This window comes from Sorex araneus, chromosome 4, assembly GCF_027595985.1.
Source record: "Sorex araneus isolate mSorAra2 chromosome 4, mSorAra2.pri, whole genome shotgun sequence".
Lineage (NCBI taxonomy): Eukaryota > Metazoa > Chordata > Mammalia > Eulipotyphla > Soricidae > Sorex > Sorex araneus.
In genome coordinates, this window is record NC_073305.1 from 134,036,793 (window position 1) to 134,051,297 (window position 14,505).

The 14,505-nt window shown below is 38.3% G+C and overlaps 1 protein-coding gene across 2 annotated transcripts in view; it reads right to left on the reverse strand.

Annotated features, from left to right (window-relative positions):
• The window catches only part of SEC63 (SEC63 homolog, protein translocation regulator), a 70,985-nt gene that overhangs the window by 35,329 nt on the left and 21,151 nt on the right, over positions 1–14,505 (reverse strand). For both annotated transcript variants that reach the window (XM_055135907.1, XM_055135906.1), the window contains exons 3-4: positions 8,040–8,154; positions 6,201–6,313 (exon numbers count right to left, since the gene is read on the reverse strand). In XM_055135907.1, coding sequence (XP_054991882.1) covers positions 6,201–6,313; positions 8,040–8,154 — 228 coding nt within the window. The remainder of the gene's footprint in view (positions 1–6,200; positions 6,314–8,039; positions 8,155–14,505) is intronic.

Sequence of the window (14,505 nt, forward strand, 5' to 3'; positions counted from 1 at the left end):
CAGATCAAAACAAACATGAGATACCACCTCACACCACAGAGACTGGTACACATCCAAAAGAACAAAAGCAACCTCTGTTGGCGTGGATGTGGGGAGAAAGGGACCCTTATACACTGCTGGTGGGAATGCCGACTGGTTCAGCCCTTTTGGAAAACAATATGGACGTTTCTCAAAAAATTAGAAACTGAGCTCCCATTTGACCCAGCAATACCACTGCTGGGAATATATCCCAGAGAAGCAAAAAAGTATAGTCGAAATGACATCTGCACTTATATGTTCATCGCAGCACTATTTATAATAACCAGAATATGGAAAAAACCCAAGTGTCCAAGAACAGATGACAGAAACTTTGGTACATCTACACAATGGAATACTATGCAGCTGTTAGAAAAGATGAAGTCATGAACTTTGCATATAAGTGGACCGATATGGAATGTATCATGCTAAGTGAAATGAGTCAGAAAGACAGAGATAGACATAGAAAGACTGCACTCATCTGTGGAGTATAAAATAACAGAGAAGGAGACTAACACCCAAGAATAGTAGAAATAAGTACCAGGAGGTTGGCTCCATGGCTTGGAAGCTGGCCTCACATGCTGGGGGAAAAGGCAGCTGAGATAGAGAAGGAAACACCAAGTAAAGTAAAATGCGGTTGGAGGACCCGCTTGGGAAGGGAGATGCATGCTGAAAGTAGACTAGAGACTGAACACAATGGCCACTCAATACCCCTATTGCAAACCACAATACCCAAAAGGAGAGAGAGAACAAAAGGGAATACCCTGCCACAGAGGTGGGGTAGGGTGGGGAGGGATGGGATTGGGTGATGGGAGGGATACTGGGTTCATTGGTAATGGAGAATGGACACTGGTGAAGGGATGGGTTCTTGAACATTGTATGAGGGAAACACAAGCACAAAAATGTATAAATCTGTAACTGTACCCTCACGGTGATTCACTAATTAAAAAATTAAAAGTAAAAAAAGAAAAAAGAAAACAAATTATCTAATGATGCCTTTTCGGCAGGTCTTATTGTTGGGGGGAAATTCCAAATGATAATAACGGGTTTTCTGTCGAAAATTGATTGTAATCAAAGTAAAGAGAGAGTAAAGTGAAAATCATCTGCCACACAGACAGGGTGGGGGGTTGGTGGGAGATATACTGGGGTTCTTGGTGGTGGAACATGTGCACTGGTGAAGGGATGGGTGTTTGATCACTGTATGACTGAGACTTAAATGTGAAAGCTTTGCAACTGTCTCACAGTGATTCAATTAAAAAAATGTGATTGGCAAACCATAAGGTACATTGAAGACAAGGTCGGCGAAACCCTCCACGATATTGAAGATAAAGGTATCTTCAAAGGTGACACGGAACTAAGCAATCTAGTAAAAACAGAGATCAACAAATGGGACTACATTAAACTAAAAAGCTTCTGCACCGCAAGAGATACAGTGACCAGAATACAAAGACTATCCACAGAATGGGAAAGGATATTTACACAATACCCATCAGATAAGGGGTTGATATCAATGGTATATAAAGCACTGGTTGAACTCTACAAGAAGAAAACATCCAACCCCATCAAAAAATGGGGCGAAGAAATGAACAGAAACTTTACCAAGGAAGAAATACGAATGGCCAAAAGGCACATGAAAAAGTGCTCTGCATCACTAATCATCAGAGAGATGCAGATCAAAACAACCATGAGATACCACCTCACACCACAGAGACTAGCACACATCCAAAAGAACAAAAGCAACTGCTGTTGGAGAGGATGTGGGGAGAAAGGGACCCTTCTTCACTGCTGGTGGGAATGCCGACTGGTTCAGCCCTTCTGGAAAACAATTTGGACGACTCTCAAAAAATTAGATATTGAATTCCCATTTGACCCAGCAATACCACTGCTGGGAATATATCCCAGAGAGGCAAAAAAGTACAATCGAAACAACATCTGCACATGTATGTTCATCGCAGCACTGTTTACAATAGCCAGAATCTGGAAAAAACCCGAATGCCCCAGAACGGATGACTGGTTGAGGAAACTTTGGTACATCTATACAATGGAATACTATGCAACTGTTAGAAAAAAGGAGGTCAAGAATTTTGTAGTTAAGTGGATGGGCATGAAAAGTTTCATGCTGAGTGAAATGAGTCAGAAAGAGAGAGACAGACATAGAAAGATTGCACTCATCTATGGCATATAGAATAACAGAGTGGGAGACTAACACCCAAGAATCGTAGAAATAAGTACCAGGAGGTTGACTCCATGGCTTGGAGACTGACCTCACATTCTGGGGAAAGGGCAACTCAGAGAAGCGATCACCAACTACATTGTAGTCGAAGGCCATGTGGGGGAAGGGAGTTGCGGGCTGAATAAGGGCTAGAGACTGAGCACAGCGGCCACTCAACACCTTTATTGCAAACCACAACAGCTAATTAGAGAGAGAGAACAGAAGGGAATGCCCTGCCACAGTGGCAGGGTGGGGTGGGGGGGAGATGGGATTGGGGAGGGTGGGAGGGACGCCGGGTTTACGGGTGGTGGAGAATGGGCACTGGTGAAGGGATGGGTTCCCGAACTTTGTATGAGGGAAGTATAAGCACAAAAGTGTATAAATCTGTAACTGTACCCTCATGGTGATTCTCTAATTAAAAATAAATAAATTAAAAACAAAAAAAAGAAAGAGACAGACATAGAAAGATTGCACTCATATGTGGTATATAATGTAACTGAGAAGTACAAGTTGGCAACGATGCAACTTCTGTCAGATATCTCTCTGGACTTAGTTACTAAAATACTAAAATACAGAAACCCAAAACTGAGAGGCCGCTAAGTGTGGTCACTCGACCTCATACCTCTTCATCCTCAGCAATGGAAAACAAATTATCTAATGCTTCCTTTTCAGCAGGTCTGACTTTAGGGGAGAGATTCTCCAAACAATAATAGTGAGTTTTGTTGAAATATTGTATGCAATCAAAGTGAAAGTAAAGTGAAATTTATTAGTTACACAGGCGGGGGGGGGCTAAGGGTAGGGAGGCTAGGGGCGTGGGGGGGTTAGGGGTGTGGGGGGGCGGGGTGGAGCTATACTGGGATTCTTGGTGGTGGAATATGAGCACTGGTGAAGGGATGGGTATTCGAGCATTGTATAACTGAGATTTAAACCTGAAAACTTTGTAACTTTCCGCATGGTGACTCAATAAAAAATTTAAAAAAAAAAAAAAAGAAAGAAAGAAAGAGAGAGACAGACATAGAAAGATTGCACTCATCTATGGTATATAGAATAACAGAGTGGGAGACTAACACCCAAGAACTGTAGAAATAAGTACCAGGAGGTTGACTCCATGGCTTCGAGGCTGTCCTCACGTTCCGGGGAAAGGTCAACTCAGAGAAGCGATCACCAACTACACTGTAGTCGAAGGCCATGTGGGGGAAGGGAGTTGCGGGCTGAATGAGGGCTAGAGACTGAGCACAGCGGCCACTCAACACCTTTATTGCAAACCACAACAGCTAATTAGAGAGAGAGAACAGAAGGGAATGCCTTGCCACAGTGGCAGGGTGGGGTGGGGGGGAGATGGGATTGGGGAGGGTGGGAGGGACGCTGGGTTTACGGGTGGTGGAGAATGGGCACTGGTGAAGGGATGGGTTCCCGAACTTTGTATGAGGGAAGTATAAGCACAAAAGTGTATAAATCTGTAACTGTACCCTCACGGTGATTCTCTAATTAAAAATAAAAAAATAAAAAAAATTTAAAAAAATGTGATTGGGGTTGGAGCGATAGCACAGCGGGTAGGGCGTTTGCCTTGCACGTGGCCGACCCGGGTTCGATTCCCAGCATCCCATATGGTCCCGAGTACCGCCAGGAGTGATTCCTGAGTGCAGAGCCAGGAGTAACCCCTGTGCATCACCAGGTGTGACCCAAAAAGCAAAAAAAAAAAAAAAAAAAAAATGTGAGTGGCATTGAATTTGGTGTGTAAATTACATATTCACATGTAAGAACCCACAAAAATTTGTTTAAAAATTAAAATAGCTTTAAGTAACATCTTGGCTACTGGCCCACAAACCAGTAGTTCTCAGGACTTGTCCCAATATTGCATTCTGGGATCACTCCTGAGCATCTAGTGCTCAGGGGAACACTATGTGGTACTGGGGATTGAACCGTGGCAAGCCACATGCAAGGCAAGTGCCTTACCTGCTATATTATTACTTCAGTCCCAAAGATAGGTTTTATATCTGAAGACCAAATGCTATTGTCAAAAGAATTCAATAGTTGATCTAACTCTTCAAAAATAATCAGTCTTTCCTTTAAGTTAGAATCTGGTGTATAGAAACAGAAATGACCCTACTTGTTTACTAACTGACAAATAAGGAGGAAATAAAAATAAGAGAAATAAATTCTACAGGACTTTATAGATCAAAGCCTAGAACTGCATTCCAAAAGTTACTTCAGTTATTCTTAGGCTGCTAGAAATTTACATAAAAATGAAGAGCTTCATTGTCATCATTCAGAACTTTTATTTAATAAAATACACACTTTTATCTAATCTAGTTATGATTTTTACAACTTAAAGATGTTTTGAGGGGCAAAATGAATAGTACAGTAAGTATGCCTTGCATGTAGAAGCCCGAGTTCAATCACCGGCATCCCATGTGGTCCCCAGAGCACCACTAGGAATAATTCCTGAGTTCAAAGTCAAGAATAAGCCCTGAGCACTGCCTGGTGTGAGTTCCCCACCAAAAACAAATGTTCTGAGTCCTATAATCATTTTAGCTCTCCATCTGTCTGATAGATCATCAATTACTTAAGACATCTGAAATACAAAACATACTATATCATGGATTATGTGACTCATCTGAAAACAAAGGACATATACTATTCTTTTGTGGTGTTTGGAATACACCATCATAAAGAATCAGATATTCAGCAACCTGAAAACAAAACCATAAACTTAAAAATGTTACAACACCCAAAAAATGAGGGGGAAATATAACTGCCCCAACCACTAAAGTTAAAGATGCTAAATCATTTTGATTATCTGACATCCTCTGAAATTCTTAACTGATCTGAAGACAACAACGAAGGCACAGCAAAATATGTGCAGCCAGAATAAATGCTTGAAGGAGGCCACAGAAGGAAGAAAGGAGACACCACCAGAGTAACTATCAATCCAGAGGATATGCCAGGCAGGCAAGACATGCAGCACACACTTACAGCCTCCTAAAAGCACTTATTACATTTTCTTAGTTTTATCCTTGTAAATAATACTCAAAAAAGAAACTGGGAAAAGGTACTCAGTCAATAAATTTTATCAAGCATATTAATAAGAAAATATTTTCTACCATGAACAACTTTGTAACTGTGTATCTCACATGATTCAACTTAAAAAAATAAAAGAATATATTTTCCGAACTCCTCTATTTGCATGCCAGTTTCACAGTCTGCTGAGTATCCTATTATTTACAGTTTTTAAACTAGCTTACATTACATATAATTAAATCCTCAAAATAAAACACTTTTACTCTTTAATTCAATGCAAGCATTGCGTGGGAATGTATCTATCATCTGTCCTGGAGAACTCAGCTAACCTTTATCTTTATCTCTTTTATAAGAGTAACAATACAAGGAATAACTACTTCTAATTTTATAGCCTATTCTGTTTTCCAAAAATTAAACTCATCTTGAAGCAGTCTTGAGACAAGACACACTGCCAAAATAAGAAAAATACAATTTAAGTTGAAAATCAAAAGTAAAATCAACGTGTTAAGTACAATAGATCCTCTTCTAACCAAGATACTTAGAAAACAATTCAATAAACATATCACTAACTACTTGATTTCACATGGTAAAAGCACTACTCTAAGTTAGGCGCCACAGTTCCAAAGATTCACAATATGGGTCAACATTTAATAAAAATGTGTAATTTATCTTTACCAAAATTTGTTGTGACTCCAGTGACTCAGAAATGGAGAGAGAGAGAGAGAGAGAGAGAGAGAGAGAGAGAGAGAGTGTGTGTGTGTGTGTGTGTGTGTGTGTTGGGGGGGAGGGTCGAAGATTTCAACAGGCTGAACAAATGAGCTGCATGCAGAAGACCCGTGTTTGATCCCTAGTACTATATGATCCCCCACCAACACCAGGAGCAACATCTGACGAAGCCAGGAGTGGCCCCAGAACAAAACCAGAAACAGGTGATGACTTCTCTCATACTTACGCTGCGTAAGCTTTTGCTATTCTCATGAACATAACTTCATCACCTCCTTTATCTGGATGATATTTAAGTGACAGCAAACGATATTGTTTCTTTATTTCTGCTACTGTTGCCCCCTAAAAGGAAAAGTTGCATATTAGTAAAATTAGAAACAATGCCATAAAACATAATTTATTCCCTTTTGAACTTAAATATTTTCAGAAACAAATAGCTTTAATCCTGTATATTTGGTTCCATAATTTTTACCCAATGTGTTAATTTAAATCAAAATATACTTATTTGGGGAAAGGGCTGGGGAGATCACACAGTGGATAAGTCTCTTGCTTTAGCAAACCCAGGTTCAATCCCCAGCACTCCATATGATCTCCCAACTTCTCAGGAGTGATCCCTGAGTGTAGAGCCTTGAGCAGAACTGGGTGTGGCCCCAAAACCAAATATATATATATATACATATATATATACATATATATCTAGATACACTAACTTTTTCAAAGTGTTTTATTTTATTGAGCACCTACTATGTGAAATCCTGTACTAGGTATTGATGATTTGAGGGTTAACACCATATAGTGCTACATTTAAATAACATTTAATTATCAAAGAATAATCACTGTAAATGAAGTCTAGCTAAAAAACAAACTCAAAAGGTTAACTTTCTTTCTAAACTATAACCTAAATAATATATGGTTTCAAATGTTTTACGATATTTTAATAATTTAGAAGTTAACCTTGTTTCCTAAACTCAATTTCTATTAATAGCTTCTTCATAGATTTTTTTGGGCAGAAATATGTCCCCAAAACCTTTTAATCTTAAAAAAAAGTAAAATTCTCAAAGACACACAATAACTGGATTTATGCAAGCTTCTACAAAGCAGATAAACAGAAGTAAATACTTTTGATTGTGTGTCTCTTGATCAAGTCACATGCTGAGTAGAAACTATAAAAAAATAGCTTGTGGGGGAGGGTTATATGGGAAGGACACTAGATTCAGATTGGCCACTAAGAAGCTATGAGACCCTGGAACAAACACCAATTTTCCAGACCTCATTTTTTCTATTGAAAAAAAAAAGGCCAGATGATCTCTACCATTAATTTAAGCTCTACCTCTTACCAACACATATGAAAAACTTTCAACTGGGATTGATGAGACCCAAGAATCAAGTTTAATCAAGATTATACTCAAGAATAAACTGATTAAAAAAAAACTGATTTTCTATGACAAACGGTTAAAAATTCTTTGAAAATTTATTAAAAAAATAAAAAAGTAGTAAGTCACCTTAAAAAAAAATAACATAATACTCCACCTAAATGTCAAATATTACAAGGTGGTAAGATTTTTATTGTCCAACATAAATAAACCTCCTGCTTTTAAAAAAGATTTATAGACAGAACACTGACTTCTAGTCTCATCTTAAAATATTCTTACATTTTTAACAAATGCAGACCAATACTTAACAGGATAACAAACATCAACTGTAGTCTAAAAATCTTACACATACGAACAATAATGAAAGGCTTGAGAGATAGTACAGGAATTTTGTCTAGCATGTGGCTGAACCCACTGGCACCACATAGGGTTCCCACTAGTACCACAAGAAGTGATTCCTGAGCACAGAACCAGAAGTAAGCCCTGCATACTCTAAGCACTCCTAGGTGTGGTGAAAAACCCATAAGCCATTCCCAGCAAAAAAGAGGAAGAGATGTGATCTCTTATTTTAATTAAAAATATATATATAACTGAGCAAAGTCTGATTTTTAAAGCACAGCCTAATTTACTTTAGATATGGGTCAACAGAATTTTCACAGATTATTTTATATGTACTGCATAAAAATGTTACTTACAGGATCCAAATTTAATACTTCATAAGGATTGTATTCTTGATATTCACGGTCTGTTTTGGAAACCTTGTATGCAAGGAATAAAAACAATGCCCATCCTGCAAGCAGAACTATTTTCCTGTTTAGGAAAAAGATATTTGAAGTATAAGTAAATACATATATATGGTATTGCTATAACAGTCCAAAGACATTATATCAAGATTAAGGCATAAAGCAATGTAAAGTAGTCACATATCACCATTATGCTGCCCATTCAAATTCTACAGTGGATTATCAATTCCTGTAACAATCACAGACTTTTCCAACTTTGAATTCTGTAGAATCTAGTAGAGCTTTGTCTACAATAGCTTCTCAAGTATTACTTATAAATATTAAGCAAATAAGTTATTCAACATATGATCTTGTATCTATTACATTAGCTCAAAATAAAATAAATAATATCAAAGAATCTGATAAATCATTTAATGCAAAAAAATTGTTATTACTATTCTTCTAGTAAGATAAACTACAAAAAAATTAAAGAGTTGATGGTAAAAAAAAGGGGTCAATTGTGCAAAGACGTTTATAATAAATAAAACTTTGGAAACAACCTAAATGTTCATTATAAGGAACTACATAAACCACTTATAGCTTCATTAGATTAATTAAACCATGAAACCACACTAAGGAACATTTTTTTTTAGTCAACCCAGATACAGACCATGCAAATACGTTAAATATATATATAGATAGATAGATACGTAAAATATGTATGTATATACACAAACATATCGTTTGAAAAACACCAGTTTATTCTCTCCAGTATGTTGCTTAGTATAGTAAGTATAGACTGAGATAAACAACTACAAAGTAATAGCAGACTTTGATAAACAACTACAAAGTAATAGCAGACTTTGTAGTTGTTTATTACTTTGCTATTACTTTGTAGATATTTATCTCAGTCAGGATGATTCAATTGAAAAAAAAAAAAAGTTAAAAAGAAAAAAAGACTATTGCCAAGACTGGAGAAGCTAAAATAAAAAAGAAACACTGATATACTCTCCACCTTGTTGGAGTCTCTTGTAGTTAATAACCAAAAACCCTAAAAAAGTATATAAACATTTCATCTAATCCATTCATGTCAAGAAATTTAGAAGGAAAAAATTATAATTAAGCATAGGAAGTGGAAAAGAGTAGTTAAGTAACAGCATTCCCTGCCCTGTCCCTCGCCAAATCATATATAGGGGTCAAAACATACGGTTTTATATGGTAAAGCATCTGGCATCCAGGAGTTAGGCCTTGAATTCCCTTAGTGAGCACAATAGTGTCATACACAGTGTGTGTGTGTGTGTGTGTGTGCATGCACAATGCACAAAAGGATACACAAGTGTGCAACTTTGACCATCATATAAGTACATAATACCCCCACCATTGCCAAGTATAAAAGAAAAGTTGTATGTAGAATGTAATCATAGTTTTTATAAATAAAGATTTTATTAAAATGTGTAAGTAGAGGCCAGAGAAATAGTACAGCGGGTAGGGCTCTTGCCTTGCATGCAGCAGACATGGGTTCTAACCCCAGCACCATAAATGATCCCCCAGTCCCACCAGGAGTAATCCCTGAGCACAGAGTCAGGAGTAAGCCCTGGGCACCACCAGATTTGGCCCCAAATCCAATATATATCCGAGAGAGAAAAGTATATCACCTTAGAAATGACATGATAAACTGATTAACTGTTTTACCCTTTGTAGCATAACTTGTTATACTGAGAAAGAATTATCAAAGACAAAAATTAATCATTGTAGGAGTAATGCAATAGAACTAGAAAGAAATATTCTCAAGAACAGGAAAAAAAATATTCCACATGTTTTAGCTCTTGGTAGAAACATAATTCAAGTTTATTTGAAATGAAACTCTAGAAAATCCAGTTTCTACCTACTTGCTTACCTTTATTTACCCCAACTTTTTCCAACAGAATAAATCCCCATCTTTCAATGTTCCCTAAACTTCTCCATCATGCTTTCATTCACTTGTATTTTTCTACTGAGAATTCTCATTCCCTATCTCTGTCAAATTCGAACTCTCTTCATCAGGACAACTCAAATTATCTTTCCTGCAGGAAATAATCCTTATCCCTTGTCTCAAGATATATAATATGAAGTCTTTGTTTACTTACAGCCACAAAAAAGCACAGACTGGCTCACTGCAAGCTCTTTGAGCACAGAATCTTAGTTTTAATGGATAGTAGTAGCTCCAAAGACATCTGGTACACACAGGCAAATTCTTTCCTACCTGGCCAAAATATACCTCAAATCTTTAACACTGGCTTACTTACTACTTCAAAGCTGCTTCCATACTATCTTCCTGCCCATCTCAGCCCAGAGATGAAGAGGGGGCCCTGCCTGGAACACTCATGCATTCAGCTGGCTAGCTAGGAAAAGGCTATTCACAGACTCTGGAGTAAAACTACTTGAGGTCAAACCCCAGCAGCACCACTTATTAACTAAAATCTTGGCAAGTTGCTTAGTCTTTCACAACTCTGTTTCCAACTTGTAAGGTAATTACGAGAATTAAGAGATGAGAATTAAGAGATATTACAAAAAAATACTTATAAAGGTGTCTCAGGGGCTGGAGCGATAGCACAGCGGGTAGGGTGTTTGCCTTGCATGCGGCCGACCCAGGTTCAAATCCCAGCATCCCATATGGTCCCCCGAGCACTGTGAGGAGTGATTCCTGAGTGCAGAGCCAGGGAAGGAAGGAAGGAAGGAAGGAAGGAAGGAAGGAAGGAAGGAAGGAAGGAAGGAAGGAAGGGAGGGAGGGAGGAAGGGAGGGAGGGAGGGAGGGAGGGAGGGAGGGAGAGAGAAAGAGAAAGAAAGAAAGAAAGAAAGAAAGAAAGAAAGAAAGAAAGAAAGAAAGAAAGAAAGAAAGAAAGAGAAAGAGAGAAAGAGAGAAAGAAAGAAAGAGAGAAAGAAAGAAAGAAAGAAAGAAAGAAAGAAAGAAAGAAAGAAAGAAAGAAAGAAAGAAAGAAAGAGAGAGAGAGAGAAAGAGAAAGAGAAAGAGAAAGAGAGAAAGAAAGAAGGAAAGAAAGAAAAAGAAAGAAAGAAAGAAAGAAAGAAAGAAAGAAAGAAAGAAAGAAAGAAAGAAAGAAAGAAAGAAAGAAAGAAAAAGAAAGAAAGGTATCTCAGAGGTAGTTACAAATTAGTTCATGTTATTTACTGACTATTATTAGCAATTCTTACCAAAATAGAACTCAGTTCAGACATCATTTACTCTGCCTGGAACTAACATAAAGAGTCCATTCTCTGCATTTCCAAGGAACCCCTATACTGTCCTTGTAACTTAATTATATTGTCATTACTTGTCTACTTGCCATATCCCCCAAAAACCTGAGTTGAATACCATGTCTATTTGTTAAATCACAGTACATCACCGAGAATACTACCAGACACATAGTAGATACACAATAACTACTTGCTGAACGAAAAACAAAAATAATTTAAAATAATTTTCATTCAAGTCCAAAGTCTGCTAATACTCTCAATATCCTCAATAAGGTAAAGAACACTTAAAAGGTATTTTATAACCAAAAAAACTTTAGTTTGTTTTACTAATTCCTTCCTAAAGTTAATCAAGTTCAGAAAATAAGATTGAAGTGAAATAAAAACCATTTAAGCATCATTTGAAAGCAAAAAGGGAGAAGGGAAAGGGAACCTAACACACAGGTGATCATCCTAGCGGATATTTTCAATGTGGTCCTTGCTCTGAATTGAAGAAACAGGGAGAAGAGAGGCTAATGATAGAAGTAAAAGGGGGATGTCTAGATCAACTTCAACCCAGTATGTAGAGAGGAGAAAGTCAGAGAAGGAAAGAAATCAAGGGGGGAAGAAGAAAAGAGGAAGTAATGGGTGAACAGGCATCATGTGATACAGGTGACATGGGTGAGTGGTATAGCTGGTGATATACTGGTGTTATATCATATCTGGTGATATGGATGAGGAGTATAGCCATCTATCCACATCTATCCAAGACAGACTCAACAATACATAAAACAGTTTCTAAGTTGAAACCACTGTAGTGTACCGTAATGACAGTCAGGGATAGGGTGGGGGGCTGGGGTGGAGAGGAAATATAGGAACAGTGGTAGAGAGAAGTTGACACTGGTGGTGGGATTGGCGTTGAAATACTATATACCCAAAACTCAACTATCAATAACTTTGTGAATCATAGTTCTTTTTAAAAACAAAGAGAAATAAATTAATTTTAAAACCCCAAAGGATAAAAAGTAGCACATTTAATGAAACTTGAGGCTCAATGCAAAGGTAGAAACAAATGGGCTATATCAAGCTCTGTGCCCATTTTCCAAAAAGCTTATTTGTTATCCTCAGAATTTGTTATCTTTTCCCTAAACAGATCTTCAGAAATTTCTATGGTCTTATGCTTTTTCTTAACCATACTTTAAGAACCATTTTGGGGGGCTACAGCGATAGACCAGTGGGTAGGATGCTTGCCTTGCATACACCTGACCCAGACTCAATCCCCCAGCACCCCATATGTATGGTTCCCTGAGCAGTGCCAGAAGGAATTCCTGAGTGCAGAGCCGGGATTACCACTGAACATGCCACCCCCCCAAAAAAATACAAAATGTCAACCCCCAAAAAAGAAAGAAAAAACTTTGCTCTTCAAGCCCATGATCTCCCTTGTCTGTTTCTTTGCTTATTTCCACTCTAGAGAAGCCAGTGTTCTCTCCAACATGGATTTCTCCCCCACTCCCCTCACATCTTTCTTAAGTTTCAATAAAACCGACCTTGTTTCACCTCCCCGCCCCCAAAAAAAAATTATTTTGGAAGCCACTTACAAAAATAAGAGCTCTTACACACTATTTAATCGAGGGGGGCGAGGAAGGGCGCTCCCAAGCAGTGCTCAGGGATCCCAGTGACCACTCCCTTCAATACTTGGCCAACCAGGCCAGCAGTTCAGTACTTGGCCCTACAGAGCAAGGGAAATCCATCCGTGAACAAAAGGCCAGGGAATAGAGGGACGTGAAGATGCATGCCGTGGAGTCCAAACCCAGGTCAGGCACACGCTTTGAATATATATTCCAGACACTATGTCCCTGACTCCTACAGCTGTTTAACTCTGAGAAAATGCTTCAGAGTTAACTGGGGAAAAACTTTTTATGGTTTCTGACCTTATCTAATTTGTTGTATGAATCTAAATACTCTTCATTAAGTCTGCATTTTCCAACTATTCAGTTTACTAATTACTAAGAACTTCAGAATGTTGTTTTTTTTTTTTTACCTTGACAACTTAAGATCAGAAATCCACAAAGTATTTACCAGAATCCAAAGAAGAAACAACTGGGAGGCCAAAATTCCTTGCTTTTTGCTGCCACGTAGAAGTCCAATGTGAGAAGTGGGGGAGCCAAGTAGGGGGGTAGATAGACCAAAGGCAGAGTACAGTGTACAGTGGGTAAGGTATTTGCCTTGCATACGGCAGACTCGGGTTCAAACTCTGGCATCCCATATGGTCCCCCAAGCACTGTGACAACTAATTCCTAGTGCAGAGCCAGGAGTAACCCCTGAGCACTGCCGGACATAACCCAAAAAGTCAAAAATACAAAAAACTAAAATATAAAATAAAATGAGAAAGGGCAAGAGATGTGATTCAAGAGGTATCATGCAGACCTTGCACACGAGACCTGAGATGAGGTCCCAGCACCACAAAAAGTGAGAGAAGGGTTAAAGCGATAGTACACTGGTGAGGCATTTGCCTTGCATGCCGCTCAACAGGTTCAATTTCCAGCACACCACATGATCCCCCAAGTTTGCCAGAACTAATTGCTGAGCACAGGTCAAGAGTAACCCCTCAGCACTGATGAATGTGGCCCCAAAACAAAACAAAAAGTGAGAGAGAGAGAATAGCAAAAAAAAAAAAAAAACAGTGATCAGTGGCTGAAGCAATAGTGCAGAGGGTAGGGTGTTTGTTTGCTTTGCATTCAGCCAACCCAGGTGCAATCCCTGGTGTCCCCTATAGTCCCCGATGCACCGCACCACCAGGAGTAATTCCTGAGTGCAGAGCCAGGAGTAAACCCCTAAACATTGAAAAGTACAACTCAAAAACAAAAATCAAACAAACAAAAAACAGGTGATCATGAAACTATTTTCATATACTAATTTTGTCATTTAATTTCACATCATGAACTCAGTAGTTAAACTAAGTTTTCCCTCCCTCTACAAAGACTAGGCAAAGTCAAATCTTATTAAAAAAAAAAAAAAGAGCAGTAAGCCCCCTGAAATTACAGATATATTAAGAGCTATCATCATCATCTAAATCAAGATTTGAAATGGCCCTAGAAGCTGGAAAAGTAACTACTACACTGGAGCACATCCGCATGTTGGAGCTCCAATTCAGTCTCCAACATGCCTTGGGAACCTGAGCACAAAACCTCTGAGCATCATGGGGTGTGACTAAACCACCTCCCTTAACAAA